The sequence below is a fragment of the Bufo gargarizans genome, chromosome 4, assembly GCF_014858855.1.
Source record: "Bufo gargarizans isolate SCDJY-AF-19 chromosome 4, ASM1485885v1, whole genome shotgun sequence".
NCBI lineage: Eukaryota > Metazoa > Chordata > Amphibia > Anura > Bufonidae > Bufo > Bufo gargarizans.
In genome coordinates, this window is record NC_058083.1 from 200,371,441 (window position 1) to 200,386,140 (window position 14,700).

The window sequence follows — 14,700 nt, forward strand, 5'->3', positions numbered from 1 at the left end:
ATCTAAGTTCGATGCGTATCCCATGCCCCGGGTAGACGAGCTGATTGAGAGGTTAGGACAAGCCCGGTATTTTTCTGTTTTGGACCTCACCAAAGGGTACTGGTAGGTGCTCTTAACGGAGGCTGCCAAAGAGAAAACGGCCTTCATCACACCTGAGGGGCTGTACCAGTACAAGGTGTTGCCCTTTGGTCTGCATGGCGCCCCCACCACTTTCTAAATGCTAATGGACATCGTGCTTTGTCCACATCATCGGTATGCTTCAGCTTACCTGGACGATATTGTCATCCACAGTACCGACTGGGAAAGCTGGACTGACCGCTGACCCAAAGAAATGTGCGATAGGGTTAGAGACGACTAAGTACCTGGGGTGTGTCATTGGGCACGGAGTCATTAAACCCCTGAACAAAATAGAGGCCATACGGAATTGGCCCCGACCTGTCACCTCTAGGGAAATAAAGTCATTCCTGGGAATGGTGGGCTATTATATGAGGTTTGTTCCCCACTTTGCTACTCTAGCCGCGCCCTTGACAGGACTCTTGAAGGGATGAAAATCAGTGATGGTTCACTGGGATGATCGGGCGGAAGAGGCTTTTTCCACTTTGAAGTCGGCCCTGTGCGGGTCCCTGGTTTTGGTGACGCCCGACTTCAATAGGGAGTTTATAGTACAGACCGATGCCTCCGAAGTAGGCCTCGGTGCTCTACTGTCTCAGGAAGTCAATGGGGAGGAGCATCCCATTGTATTCCTTAGCCGCAAGCTCACCCCAGCCGAGACCCGGTACAGTATAGTGGAGAGAGAGTGCGTGGCCATCAAGTGGGCACTCAAGTCTCTCCGCTACTACCTGTTGGGGAGAAAGTTCCACCTGGTGACCTATCACTCAACTCTCAAGTGGATGAGCCAGGCCAAAGTGAGAAATGCCCGGGTCACCCGGTGGTTCCTGTCCTTACAGAACTTTAAATAGAACACAGAGCAGGGAAACGCGGATGCCCTGTCCCGGGTATACTGTATAGCAGGTGTTCACCCCCTCAGGGTTGAACAAAGGTGGGGTGGGGGGGGGGTAATGTAAGAAAGTACCTGGAATCATCGTGGATGGAAGGTATGCGTCACCGACGTTCCTGACCTCGGTGAAGTAAGAGCCAGTGTTTTGTGTCAACAGCAGCTATTGCTAATTGACACCATGAGATTTAGCATGGCTGTTATAGCTGATCCGGGACGGCTCTTACTGGGAGTAGTCAAAGTGCTGGATGGGCGACTACTCCCCATGTTCCAGGCCGGGTTTTGCCAGGCATAAAAACCAGCCAGCACTGCCATGTGTGGTGGATGTACCTCCCTCTGACAGTGGAGCTCAGGAGTCTGTGTGCTGTGAACTGAGGGCTGAGCCGGGCTGGAGGACTCAGGCCCCTCTAAGGCTGGGTTCAGACCTGAGCGTACTGAACGTACGCTCTGTAAGCGCGATTGTGCAGGCGTTTGCAATCGCGCATACAGAGACAAGCGAACGCCCATTGTCGCGCGTTCCCGCTGAAGTCTATGTACAGGAACGCGCGACAAGACGCCCCAAAGAAGCTCCTGTACTTCTTGGGGCGTCGGGCGTTTTACAGCGCGATCGTACGCGCTGTAAAACGCTCAGGTGAGAACCATTCCCATAGGGAATCATTGGTTCTTGTCTGTGGAGCGTTTTACAGCGCGTAGGAACGCTCTGTAAAACGCTCAGGTCTGAACCCAGCGTAAAGGCGAACAGGCCGCCTATGGACTTGATGAGGCTGAACGGCTAACAGGGTGTGAATTAACACCCAGGAGAAAAGGTGACTTATTGTTTATGGACTTTCCTTGTGTGTGAACAAACACCAAGCCTCCTGCGTTTTGTGATACACCAATGTGTGACTAAACACCACTGTTTGATTCAAGAACTCTAATGCATACGCTACTCCTAACTACCAGAGCCAATCCCCACAGTACATTCATTACTTATCCTGTACTGATCCTGAGTTACATCCTGTATTATACTCCAGAGCTGCACTCACTATTCTGCTGGTGCAGTCACTGTGTACATACATTACTTATCCTGTACTGATCCTGAGTTACATCCTGTATTATACCCCAGAGCTGCACTCACTATTCTGCTGGTGGAGTCACTGTGTACATACATTACTGATCCTGTACTGATCCTGAGTTACATCCTGTATTATACTCCAGAGCTGCACTCACTATTCTGCTGGTGCAGTCACTGTGTACATACATTACTGATCCTGAGTTACATCCTGTATTATACTCCAGAGCTGCACTCACTATTCTGCTGGTGCAGTCACTGTGTACATACATTACTGATCCTGAGTTACATCCTGTATTATACTCCAGAGCTGCACTCACTATTCTGCTGGTGCAGTCACTGTGTACATACATTACTTATCCTGTACTGATCCTGAGTTACATCCTGCATTATACTCCAGAGCTGCACTCACTATTCTGCTGGTGCAGTCACTGTGTACATACATTACTTATATACTGATCCTGAGTTACATCCTGTATTATACCCCAGAGCTGCACTCACTATTCTGCTGGTGCAGTCACTGTGTACATACATTACTTATATACTGATCCTGAGTTACATCCTGTATTATACCCCAGAGCTGCACTCACTATTCTGCTGGTGCAGTCACTGTGTACATACATTACTTATATACTGATCCTGAGTTACATCCTGTATTATACCCCAGAGCTGCACTCACTATTCTGCTGGTGGAGTCACTGTGTACATACATTACTGATCCTGTACTGATCCTGAGTTACATCCTGTATTATACTCCAGAGCTGCACTCACTATTCTGCTGGTGCAGTCACTGTGTACATACATTACTTATCCTGTACTGATCCCGAGTTACATCCTGTATTATACTCCAGAGCTGCACTCACTATTCTGCTGGTGCAGTCACTGTGTACATTACATTACTTATCCTGTACTGATCCCGAGTTACATCCTGTATTATACTCCAGAGCTGCACTCACTATTCTGCTGGGGCAGTCACTGTGTACATACATTACTGATCCTGTACTGATCCCGAGTTACATCCTGTATTATACTCCAGAGCTGTACTCACTATTCTGCTGGTGCAGTCACTGTGTACATACATTACTTATCCTGTACTGATCCTGGGTTACATCCTGTATTATACTCCAGAGCTGCACTCACTATTCTGCTGGTGCAGTCACTGTGTACATACATTACTTATCCTGTACTGATCCTGAGTTACATCCTGTATTATACTCCAGAGCTGTACTCACTATTCTGCTGGTGCAGTCACTGTGTACATACATTACTGATCCTGTACTGATCCCGAGTTACATCCTGTATTATACTCCAGAGCTGCACTCACTATTCTGCTGGTGCAGTCACTGTGTACATTACATTACTTATCCTGTACTGATCCTGAGTTACATCCTGTATTATACTCCAGAGCTGCACTCACTATTCTGCTGGTGCAGTCACTGTGTACATACATTACTGATCCTGTACTGATCCAGAGTTCCATCCTGTATTATACTTCAGAGCTGCACTCACTATTCTGCTGGTGCAGTCACTGTGTACATACATTACTTATCCTGTACTGAACCTGAGTTACAGCCTGTATTATACTCCAGAGCTGCACTCACTATTCTGCTGGTGCAGTCACTGTGTACATACATTACTTATCCTGTACTGATCCTGAGTTACATCCTGCATTATACTCCAGAGCTGCACTCACTATTCTGCTGGTGCAGTTACTGTGTACATACATTACTTATCCTGTGCTGATCCTGAGTTGCATCCTGTATTATACTCCAGAGCTGCACTCACTATTCTGTTGGTGCAGTCATTAAATACATACATTACTCATCCTGTACTGATCCTGAGTTACATTTTGCATTACACTCCAGAGCTGCACTCACTATTCTGCTGGTGCAGTCACTGTGTACATACATTACTGATCCTGTACTGATCCAGAGTTCCATCCTGTATTATACTTCAGAGCTGCACTCACTATTCTGCTGGTGCAGTCACTGTGTACATACATTACTTATCCTGTACTGAACCTGAGTTACAGCCTGTATTATACTCCAGAGCTGCACTCACTATTCTGCTGGTGCAGTCACTGTGTACATACATTACTGATCCTGTGATACACCAGTATTGCTCATGCCTGTAGCAGTCGGAGGAAGGCCTACGATCGGCGCTGGGAATTATCGGCACAGCGAGAGGTTGGTTAGGAGACGTTTATTATTACGCCCAGCAGTACAGGTCGTCCATACATTAACCCCTTCACTCCTAAAGACGCCGCAGAGAAGGTGAAACGTGTCGTCGCACAGAACGGCTTTATTCAAGAGGCTTCCGGAGACTTTCATATTGATGGCCGCTCCTCACATAACAGCGATGGTTTCTGGACGGGGTGACCCCGTTTAGGGCGGGTGTTGTGTTTATATACCGGAGTATATAGGGTCAGTGCTAGCACCCCCATCATCTGCCTGTACCTGGTGGTATAACTGATCCATACGGTTCTAGGATGACCGCGGGTCAGTTCCGCTTTGCATATTTCGGGGGCTCATGACGGGAGAGTTCCCTTTTACACGCCCACTACATGGACACAACGTACACCAGAGCTGGACTTACCTGCATACCCGAGCCGGGAAGTAGAGCTTCTGCCAGGAGCGGCAGAAAAACTGGGCGTGGTCAATGACTCGGATCCAGTCCAGCTCATCCATGGACACCTCGATGTAGTAGGAGTAGGACCTGCGTACGACAAATGGCGAGTTATAGGCATGTTCAGACTATACGTAAGGGCCTGGAGGGGTAAGTCGTGCCCTAGTGCACTGCTATACATCCTGGTGATTCCCCTTTTCTACTATGCTGCTTGTGTGTCAGTCCTTACTGAAGTCTGGCATTGTATTTGTGGACCAGGAAGCATCATAATGAAATTCTACGTTATCTTCTGCGCTTCCTCCAGAGGAGGAATTGTAATGATAAGGCTATATAAAAGGAATTGTAATGTAAGCGATTTCCCAATCCATCTCCAACACTGCGCCCATGCCCGCTGGTGACCAGTATGGGGCGGTGCCCCGGTAATGGACGTACCGGCTGTCCCGATCCCAGAGGAGCAGACGGATGTGGTTAATGATGGACGGCTGCCCCAGCTTCACCTCCAGGCCGGAGCGGCAGTCATCCTCGATCGGGTGCCGAGAAAATCCGTGATCCAAGTCGTAGTTTTGGGTGTCGCCATCTAGCAGAGCCGACTTCAGCTCCCCCTTCACCACCTGTGCCCCAAACTTCATGGTAGCGATATTCTCCTCCGGGACTGGGGGAGGGGACAAAGCAGGTTATAAAAGGTGCAGAGCAGTATAATAACTCAGCTCATCCCTGTGCAGAACCTACTTATACTCCACTCACACCCAGAGCTGCACTCAGAACTTAAAGGAGCTGTGCCAAGATTAACCCTTCACACGAGTGAGTTTTACGCGCGGGTCCAATGTGTGACGTGAACGCATAGCCCCCGCACGGAATCCTGACCCATTCATTTCAATGGGTCTGTGTACATGAGCGTTTTATTTCACGTATCAGTCCTGCGTTGCGTGAAAATCGCAGCACATTCTATATTCTGCGTTTTTTCGCGCAGCCCTGGGCCAGAGAAGCCCTTGCACCCGCGCGGAAAAAACTGAACGCAATCGCAGACAAAACTGACTGAACTTGCGTGCAAAATGGTGCTAGTTTCACCGAACGCATCCGGACCAAATGCTGCTCCATTCATACAAGGGACACAGCACCCCAGTCCTCATAATGAGTGGGGGTCCCAGCGATCGGACCCCCACCCATCAGACAACATGGGAACCTGGCGATGCTGCTGAGTGTCGGTTAGTGTGACAGAAGCAAGCAGCAGAAATCTGAATTATGAATTCAGCTCTGGGTGTGAATTGCACCATAGAATTTTAGATGCAGCTCTAGATGTGACTGCAATATAAAAACAGTAAATGAGGTTCTGAATGCATCTGGAACTAACTGTGAAAGCAGCTTTGAATGTGACTGGAGTTTACAATATATGAGAGCAACACGCAGAGGCAGCTCTGGAATATACTGGAATGAGGCACTGGATGAGAAATGTAAGCGCAGCTCTGGACGTAACTGGAGTATATGAAGAATGACTGCAACCCTGGATGTAACAGGCGAGTAAAACTAAGGCCTCTTAGTCATGTTTTTTTGCTCGGATAAGATGCGGGTGCGTTGCGGGAAAATGCACAATTTTTCCGTGCGAGTGCAAAACATTGTAATGCGTTTTGCATGCGCGTGAGAAAAATCGTCATGTTTAGTACCCAAATCCGAACTTCTTCACAGAAGTTCGGGCTTGGGATCGGTGTTCTGTAGATTGTATTATTTTCCCTTATAACATGGTTATAAGGGAAAATAATAGCATTCTGAATAAAGAATCTATAGTACAATAGCGCTGGAGGGGTTAAAAAATAATAATAATTTAACTCACCTTAATCCACTTAATCGCGCAGACGGCATCTCTTCTGTCTTCTTCTTTTCTGTGCACAGGAATAGGACCTTTGATGACGTCACTGTGCTCATCACATGGTTCTTCACCATGGTGAGGGACCATGTGATTGGACCATGTGATGTGACGTCACCACAGGTCCTTAGCCAGCAGCTCAACATTACAGAAGACAGAGAGACGCAACTACGCGATCAAGTGGACTCGGTGAGTTAATTATTATTATTTTTCTTTGCATTCTGTATTCAGAATGCTATTATTTTCCCTTATAACCATGTTATAAGGGAAAATAATACAGATCGGGTCCCCATCCCGACCGTCTCCTAGCAACCATGCGTGAAAATCGCACCACATCCGCACTTGCTTGTGATTTTCACGCGGCCCCATTCACTTCTAAGGGGCCTGCGTTGCGTAAAAAACGCAGAATATAGAGCATGCTGCAATTTTCACGCAACGCACAAGTGATGCGTGAAAATCACTGCTCATGTGCACAGCACCATAGACATGAATGGGTCCGGATTCAGTGCGTGTGCAACGCATTCACATCACGCATCGCACCCGCACGGAATACTCGCTCGTGTGAAAGGGGCCTAAAGGTTGCAACTCTGGATGTGACTGTAGGTGTGAATGAACACTGCAGCTCTGGTTATGACTGGAGTAAAAGAATAAAGACTGCAGCTCTGACTGTCACTGGAGTGTAAGAATTAAGGGGGTCATTTATTATCTGATATACGCCAGTTTTCGTACATCTGGCGATGTGCGACTTTTCCCCGCTCACGGCAGGTCTAAAATAAAGGGGGCGTGGCATGGGTGAGGATAAGACTGGAGTATAAGACATGTCATAGCTCAGATACAATTATTTTAGGGTTATGTGGGAGCATCTTATTACTTAGCATCCCGCGGTAGTTGAGGTCCATGTCGCGGCTCTCAGATCGCACTTTAATGGCGTCCAGGATGGCGTCAGGGGTGAGTAGTGTGGACGGTCTGACCACATTCAGCAGTTCCGTGAGGCTCATTAGCGGGAGGCGGACGGAGGCCATGATTTCTGAGTGATTCTCTTTGGGGTTGTGTCTGCACCAGCGCATCAGAGACTGGAAAATGTCCTTCTCGGGGGCGGCAAACGAGTCTCTCCGCACGATATCCTGGAGCGCAGCCTAGGAACAGAACAGTCACTACAGGGGTCCGCACGCACAGCCCTGCAAACACTTCTGAGATGTGACATTATCTAGAACCCTGTGTGGCAATGTGTAGTATATAACCTGGAACTCTATGCAGTGACATATGGCATATAATCGAGAGCCCTATGTGGTAATGTGCAACCTAGAACCCTATGTACAGGTGCATATGTGTACGGTGTATGAGTGTAACCTAAAACCCTATGCAATTATTTGTGCCATTTAACCTAGAACCCTATGCAATTATGTGGGGAGTATAGCCGAGAGCCCTATGTGGTGATGTGTAACCTAGAACCCCTATGTAATTATGTGGGGAGGATAGCCAAAAGCCCTATGTGGTGATGTATAACCTAGAACCCCTATGTAATTATGTGGTGATGTATAACCTAGAACCCCTATGTAATTATGTGGTGATGTATAACCTAGAACCCCTATGTAATTATGTGGGGAGGATAGCCAAAAGCCCTATGTGGTGATGTATAACCTAGAACCCCTATGTAATTATGTGGTGATGTATAACCTAGAACCCCTATGTAATTATGTGGGGAGGATAGCCAAAAGCCCTATGTGGTGATGTATAACCTAGAACCCCTATGTAATTATGTGGGGAGTATAGCCGAGAGCCCTATGTGGTGATGTGTAACCTAGAACCCCTATGTAATTATGTGGGGAGGATAGCCAAAAGCCCTATGTGGTGATGTATAACCTAGAACCCCTATGTAATTATGTGGTGATGTATAACCTAGAACCCCTATGTAATTATGTGGGGAGGATAGCCAAAAGCCCTATGTGGTGATGTATAACCTAGAACCCCTATGTAATTATGTGGTGATGTATAACCTAGAACCCCTATGTAATTATGTGGGGGAGTATAGCCGAGAGTCCTATGTGGTTATGTATAACCTAGAACCCCTATGTAATTATGTGGGGAGTATAGCCGAGAGCCCTATGTGGTGATGTATAACCTAGAACCCTACGTAATTATGTGGGGAGAATAGCCGAGAGCCCTATGTGGTGATGTATAACCTAGAACCCCTATGTAATTATGTGGGGAGTATAGCCGAGAGCCCTATGTGGTGATGTATAACCTAGAACCCTACGTAATTATGTGGGGAGAATAGCCGAGACGCCTATGTGATTATATATAACCTAGAACACCATGTAACTAAGTGTAGCCTAGAACCTATGCAATGATGTGTCCCATGTAATCTAGAACCTTATGTAGTTATCCTTGGTACATAACCTAGAACTCTATGCAGTGATGTGTGACATATAACCTAGAACACTATGCAGTTGATATGTAATATATAACCTAGAATCCCACACAGTGATGTGTGACATCCAGTGCCAGTACCTTGGAGATGGTCAGGAAACCGTCACTGGAGAGGACATCCTGCGCGTTCCGGTCCATAAACATACAGCAGGTGGAGCACAGTTTGGACAGGGAGTAGAGGCTGGCCACGTCATAGATCATGCACACGTTCTGGGTCTTTAGGATGGTGCACAGGTACTCTGATGTGGAGTCCTCCAGCTCGGGGAAGCCATATTTGTGAGCTAAGCTCAGGAAGTCCAGCAGCACCTCCTCCCGCTCCTCCCGCAGGCTGGCCCGGCCCGTGTACATGTACTTCATCAGCATGGCGAACGCCTCAGGGCTTGTGTCCTGCAGGGTGATCTCCGCCTCCGGACGAGACTCCTTCATCCCTCCGTATAACAGCGCCCTGTGTAATGTACCACACATATACACAGATATCACACAGGCCTCAGTACCCTCCCCCTTACTTCAACCCCCATATATCCGCATCCATATACATCGACCTCCCCATATCCGCCTCCACATACACCGACCCCCATATTTCCACCTCCATGTACACCAACCTTCAAACATCTGCCTCCATATACTCTGACCCTCCTATATCCACCAACCCCATATATGTACCTTCACATACTTTGTCCTACATCCAATAATATACTTTGCATTTCAGTTTTCCATTTCTCTGCTTGCTGTCAATGAAAAGAAATATCCTGTGAATGTAAGCAAGACAACAGCCTGAAGACACCTAGTTCTGCCTAGAGAGCTGAAGGTTTGTTACAATGTACAACACATATCAGTAATATTCAGGCTGATGAAGAATGTTTCTATTCACTAACAGCGAGCAGAGATCTTGACCAAAGGAGGAATTAAAACACAAAGTAAAGTATAAAGTTGCATCCCTGTTTATCATGTGCAGAGGAAGCCTTGTTAAAGGGGATGTCATCTTTTTACTATTGATGACCTATCCTCAGGACAGGTCATCCATATCAGATCAGCTGGGGTCTGACACCCGGGAAGGTCGCGCTTTGTGCAGCCTTCCCTTCGTAGTTTACCTGCTCTCCGTTGACATCGCAGCAGTGTGCAGGTGTAATTACAAGTATGGCGTCCCACTTACTTCAATGGGACGACTACTTCCTATTCACGTGTATTGGAACGAGTCGTCCCATAGAAGTCAATGTAATTTCCCCTGATCACCATTGAGATGTCGATGGCGAGCAGGTAAGCAATGAAGGGAAGGCTGCTCTCGCACGGCACGCGGCCTTCTCTTTAACCAGCTGATGGGTGGGGGTGTCGGACCCTCCGCCGATCTGATACTGATGACCTGTCCTGAGGATACAAATAAAACGAGATTGTGACCAGCGTCTTCCTTGTGCAAGTGTTTATTCCCGATCAACACAGCAAACGGGCAACGTTTCGGCCTCACACGGTGTGACCGTCTGTACCTCCTCCATAAGGGGTTGTGCCAATTATCACCAATAAGATACTTGTATCCAGGTTACAGCATCCTAACACCAATCATCTGTGTCCGTAGAAATTATCCGTCTTCTCCCCAGCGTCATCCATATACAGTACAGACCAAAAGTTTGGACGCACCTTCTCATTCAAAGAGTTTTCTTTATTTTCATGACTATGAAAATTGTAGATTCACACTGAAGGCATCAAAACTATGACTTATCACATGTGGAATTATATACATAACAAAAAAGTGTGAAACAACTGAAAATATGTCATATTCTAGGTTCTTCAAAGTAGCCACCTTTTGCTTTGATTACTGCTTTGCACACTCTTGGCATTCTCTTGATGAGATACAAGAGGTAGTCACCTGAAATGGTCTTCCAACAGTCTTGAAGGAGTTCCCAGAGATGCTTAGCACTTGTTGGCCCTTTTGCCTTCACTCTGCGGTCCAGCTCACCCCAAACCATCTCGATTGGGTTCAGGTCCGGTGACTGTGGAGGCCAGGTCATCTGGCGCAGCACCCCATCACTCTCCTTCATGGTCAAATAGCCCTTACACAGCCTGGAGGTGTGTTTGAGGGTCATTGTCCTGTTGAAAAATAAATGATGGTCCAACTAAACGCAAACCGGATGGAATAGCATGTCGCTGCAAGATGCTGTGGTAGCCATGCTGGTTCAGTATGCCTTCAATTTTGAATAAATCCCCAACAGTGTCACCAGCAAAGCCCCCCCCCCCCCCCCCCCCCCACACACACATCACACCTCCTCCTCCATGCTTCACGGTGGGAACCAGGCATGTAGAGTCCATCCGTTCACCTTTTCTGCGTCGCACAAAGACACGGTGGTTGGAACCAAAGATCTCAAATTTGGACTCATCAGACAAAGCACAGATTTCCACTGGTCTAATGTCCATTCCTTGTGTTCTTTAGCCCAAACAAGTCTCTTCTGCTTGTTGCCTGTCCTTAGCAGTGGTTTCCTAGCAGATATTCTACCATGAAGGCCTGATTCACACAGTCTCCTCCTAACAGTTGTTCTAGAGATGTGTCTGCTGCTAGACCTCAGGGTGGCATTGACCTGGTCTCTGATCTGAGCTGCTGTTAACCTGCGATTTCTGAGGCTGGTGACTCGGATGAACTTCTCCTCCGCAGCAGAGGTGACTCTTGGTCTTCCTTTCCTGGGGCGGTCCGCATGTGAGCCAGTTTCTTTGTAGCGCTTGATGGTTTTTGTGACTGCACTTGGGGACACTTTCAAAGTTTTCCCAATTTTCCGGACTGACTGACCTTCATTTCTTAAAGTAATGATGGCCGCTCGTTTTTTTTTTTACTTAGCTGCTTTTTTCTTGCCATAATACAAATTCTAACAGTCTATTCAGTAGGACTATCAGCTGTGTATCCACCTGACTTCTCCACAAGGCAACTGATGGTCCCAACCCCATTTATAAGGCAAGAAATCCCACTTATTACACCTGACAGGGCACACCTGTGAAGTGAAAACCATTTCAGGTGACTACCTCTTGAAGCTCATCAAGAGAATGCCAACAGTGTGCAAAGCAGTAATCAAAGCAAAAAAGGTGGCTACTTTGAAGAACCTAGAATATTACATATTTTCAGTTGTTTCACACTTTTTTGTTATGTATATAATTCCACATGTGATAATTCATAGTTTTGATGCCTTCAGTGTGAATCTACAATTGTCATAGTCATGAAAATAAAGAAAAACTGTTTTGAATGAGAAGGTGTGGTCCAAACTTTTGGTCTGTACTGTATGTATAAAAAAAAAACCCCATAAAACTGTAATATATATATATATATATATATATATATATATATATACTATATACTATATATGGACAGGAACTCCTAGGGTCCTAAAGGCGACTTTCATTAAACTCCATATTCAATCAAGGCGTGTGCCATCTCTACTCTTTTTCCGCAGAAGACCCTCTCTGTCTCCACCTCTCTGTCTCCACCTCTTCGTAGTGGGGGCACAGAGTCATAATTCCTAAATCTCGACTGGTAAATAGAAGGTCCCTTTAATTTAAAATGTTTCGGTAATTGGCATCTCCATCATTCCTTTCTGATCGTACATTGCGTCTGTTGATTCTCTCTCCTATACAGACCAGACTACACGGACATTGTATCATGTACACCACATAGCGGATCTCTCCTCTACAGACCAGACACCCCATAGCGGATCTCTCCTATACAAACCAGACACCCCATAGCGGATCTCTCCTATACAAACCAGACACCCCATAGCGGATCTCTCCTATACAAACCAGACACCCCATAGCGGATCTCTCCTATACAAACCAGACACCCCATAGCGGATCTCTCCTATACAGACCGTACACCGCATAGGGATCTCTCCTATACAGACCGTACACCCATAGCGGATCTCCCTATAAGACGTACACTAGCGGATCTCTCCTATACAGACGTACACCACATAGCGGATCTCTCCTATAAGACCAGAATACCGGACATTGTATCATGTACACCACATAGCGGATCTCTCCTATACAAACCAGACACCCCATAGCGGATCTCTCCTATACAAACCAGACACCCCATAGCGGATCTCTCCTATACAGACCAGATCAGACATAGCGGATCTCTCCTATACAGACCAGACACCCATAGCGGATCTCTCCTATACAGACCAGACACCACATAGGTGATCTCTCCTACACAGACCAGACCAGACATAGCGGATCTCTCCTATATAGACCAGATCAGACATAGCGGATCTCTCCTATATAGACCAGATACCACATAGCGGATCTCTCCTATACAGACCAGACACCACATAGGCGATCTCTCCTATACAGACCAGACCAGACATAGGGGATCTCTCCTACACAGACCAGACCAGACATAGCGGATCTCTCCTATATAGACCAGATCAGACATAGCGGATCTCTCCTATATAGACCAGATACCACATAGCGGATCTCTCCTATACAGACCAGACACCACATAGGCGATCTCTCCTATACAGACCAGACCAGACATAGCGGATCTCTCCTATACAGACCAGACCAGACATAGCGGATCTCTCCTATATAGACCAGATACCACATAGCAGATCTCTCTTTAAAGGGTTCTGCACTTTCATTAACTGATAATCTATCCTCTGGATAGAATCACCAGCTTCTGATTGGCGGGGGTCCGACACCCGGGACCCCCGCCGATCAGCTTGTTGAGAGGCAGCGGTGCTCCAGCAGCGCCGTGGCCTTCTCACTGTTTAACCGCGGCTCCACTGACGTCAGCCACTAGTATCAACTAGCCTGGCGCGGCTAAGCTCCATCAAGTGACAGAGCTTAGCCGCGCCCACGCTATAGTAGTACTAGATGTGACGTCACTGGGCCGGCGGTAACAGTGAGAAGCCGCTGCGCTGCTGGAGCACCGCTGCCTCTCAAACAGCTAATCGGCGGGGGTCCCGGGTGTCGGACCCCGCCGATCAGAAGCCGATGATCTATCTAGAGGATAGATCATCAGTTAAAAAGTGCAGAAACCCTTTAATCTTGTAAATCTCTCCATCATACGGAGGGGCAAAGCATCACCTACAACATGTTCCCACAATTACAGCATCTCAAACACGGAAAATGTCCTTTTTTAGGCGTCATAAGGAATGTCTGTCCTTCCTTCCTTCGAGGCCCAATGTCCGTTTTTATTAGTCTATCTTTCAAATGTTCTGTTCCGTCTATAGGACACCAAAGGCTTCTCCTTAACTCCTTGACCCCCGGACAGCCTTTCTCCTACACAACCCAGTCCTGCTACCTTGGGGCTCAATCCACCAAATGTGGAAACACAAGGTGCACGCGTCCCCTCATCTTTCGTATCTCCTTCCTCTCACTCCACATTATCTGTAAGCCAGGTCTACGCAGGACGCCATCCGGATATCCTCGCTGCAAAAACTGGCCCACATCTCCTCAACTCTGATTTGCAATTCTCTCCATCTGCTACAATACGTCTAACCCTCGAAGTTGACTCCAAGGAGAGCTCCACCTATGTTCTGGGTGATTACGCCAATAATATAACCTCTTGTTCTGTCAGCTGGCTTCATGAAAAATATCTTAGGGCCCATTCACACGACCGTATGTACGGATCCGTACCCCTTCCGCAATTTTGCGGATCCATTCATTTCCATGGGCCCTGAAAAGATGCAGACAGTACACTGTGTGCCGTCCGCATCCGTTATTCTGTACAGCGGCTCCGCAAAAATAAACTTCAATGTCCTATAC

The 14,700-nt window shown here is 47.2% G+C and overlaps 1 protein-coding gene across 1 annotated transcript in view; it reads right to left on the reverse strand.

Moving 5' to 3' along the window:
- Window positions 1-9,444, reverse strand: part of LOC122934233 (BTB/POZ domain-containing protein 9-like) — a 76,661-nt gene extending 67,217 nt beyond the window's left edge. Inside the window, exons 1-4 of the mRNA XM_044289547.1 lie at window positions 9,043-9,444; window positions 7,403-7,667; window positions 5,103-5,322; window positions 4,641-4,760 (exon numbers count right to left, since the gene is read on the reverse strand). Of these exons, the coding sequence (XP_044145482.1) occupies window positions 4,641-4,760; window positions 5,103-5,322; window positions 7,403-7,667; window positions 9,043-9,426 (989 nt within the window). The 5' untranslated portion in view covers window positions 9,427-9,444. The remainder of the gene's footprint in view (window positions 1-4,640; window positions 4,761-5,102; window positions 5,323-7,402; window positions 7,668-9,042) is intronic.
- Window positions 9,445-14,700: the final 5,256 nt, after the last annotated feature.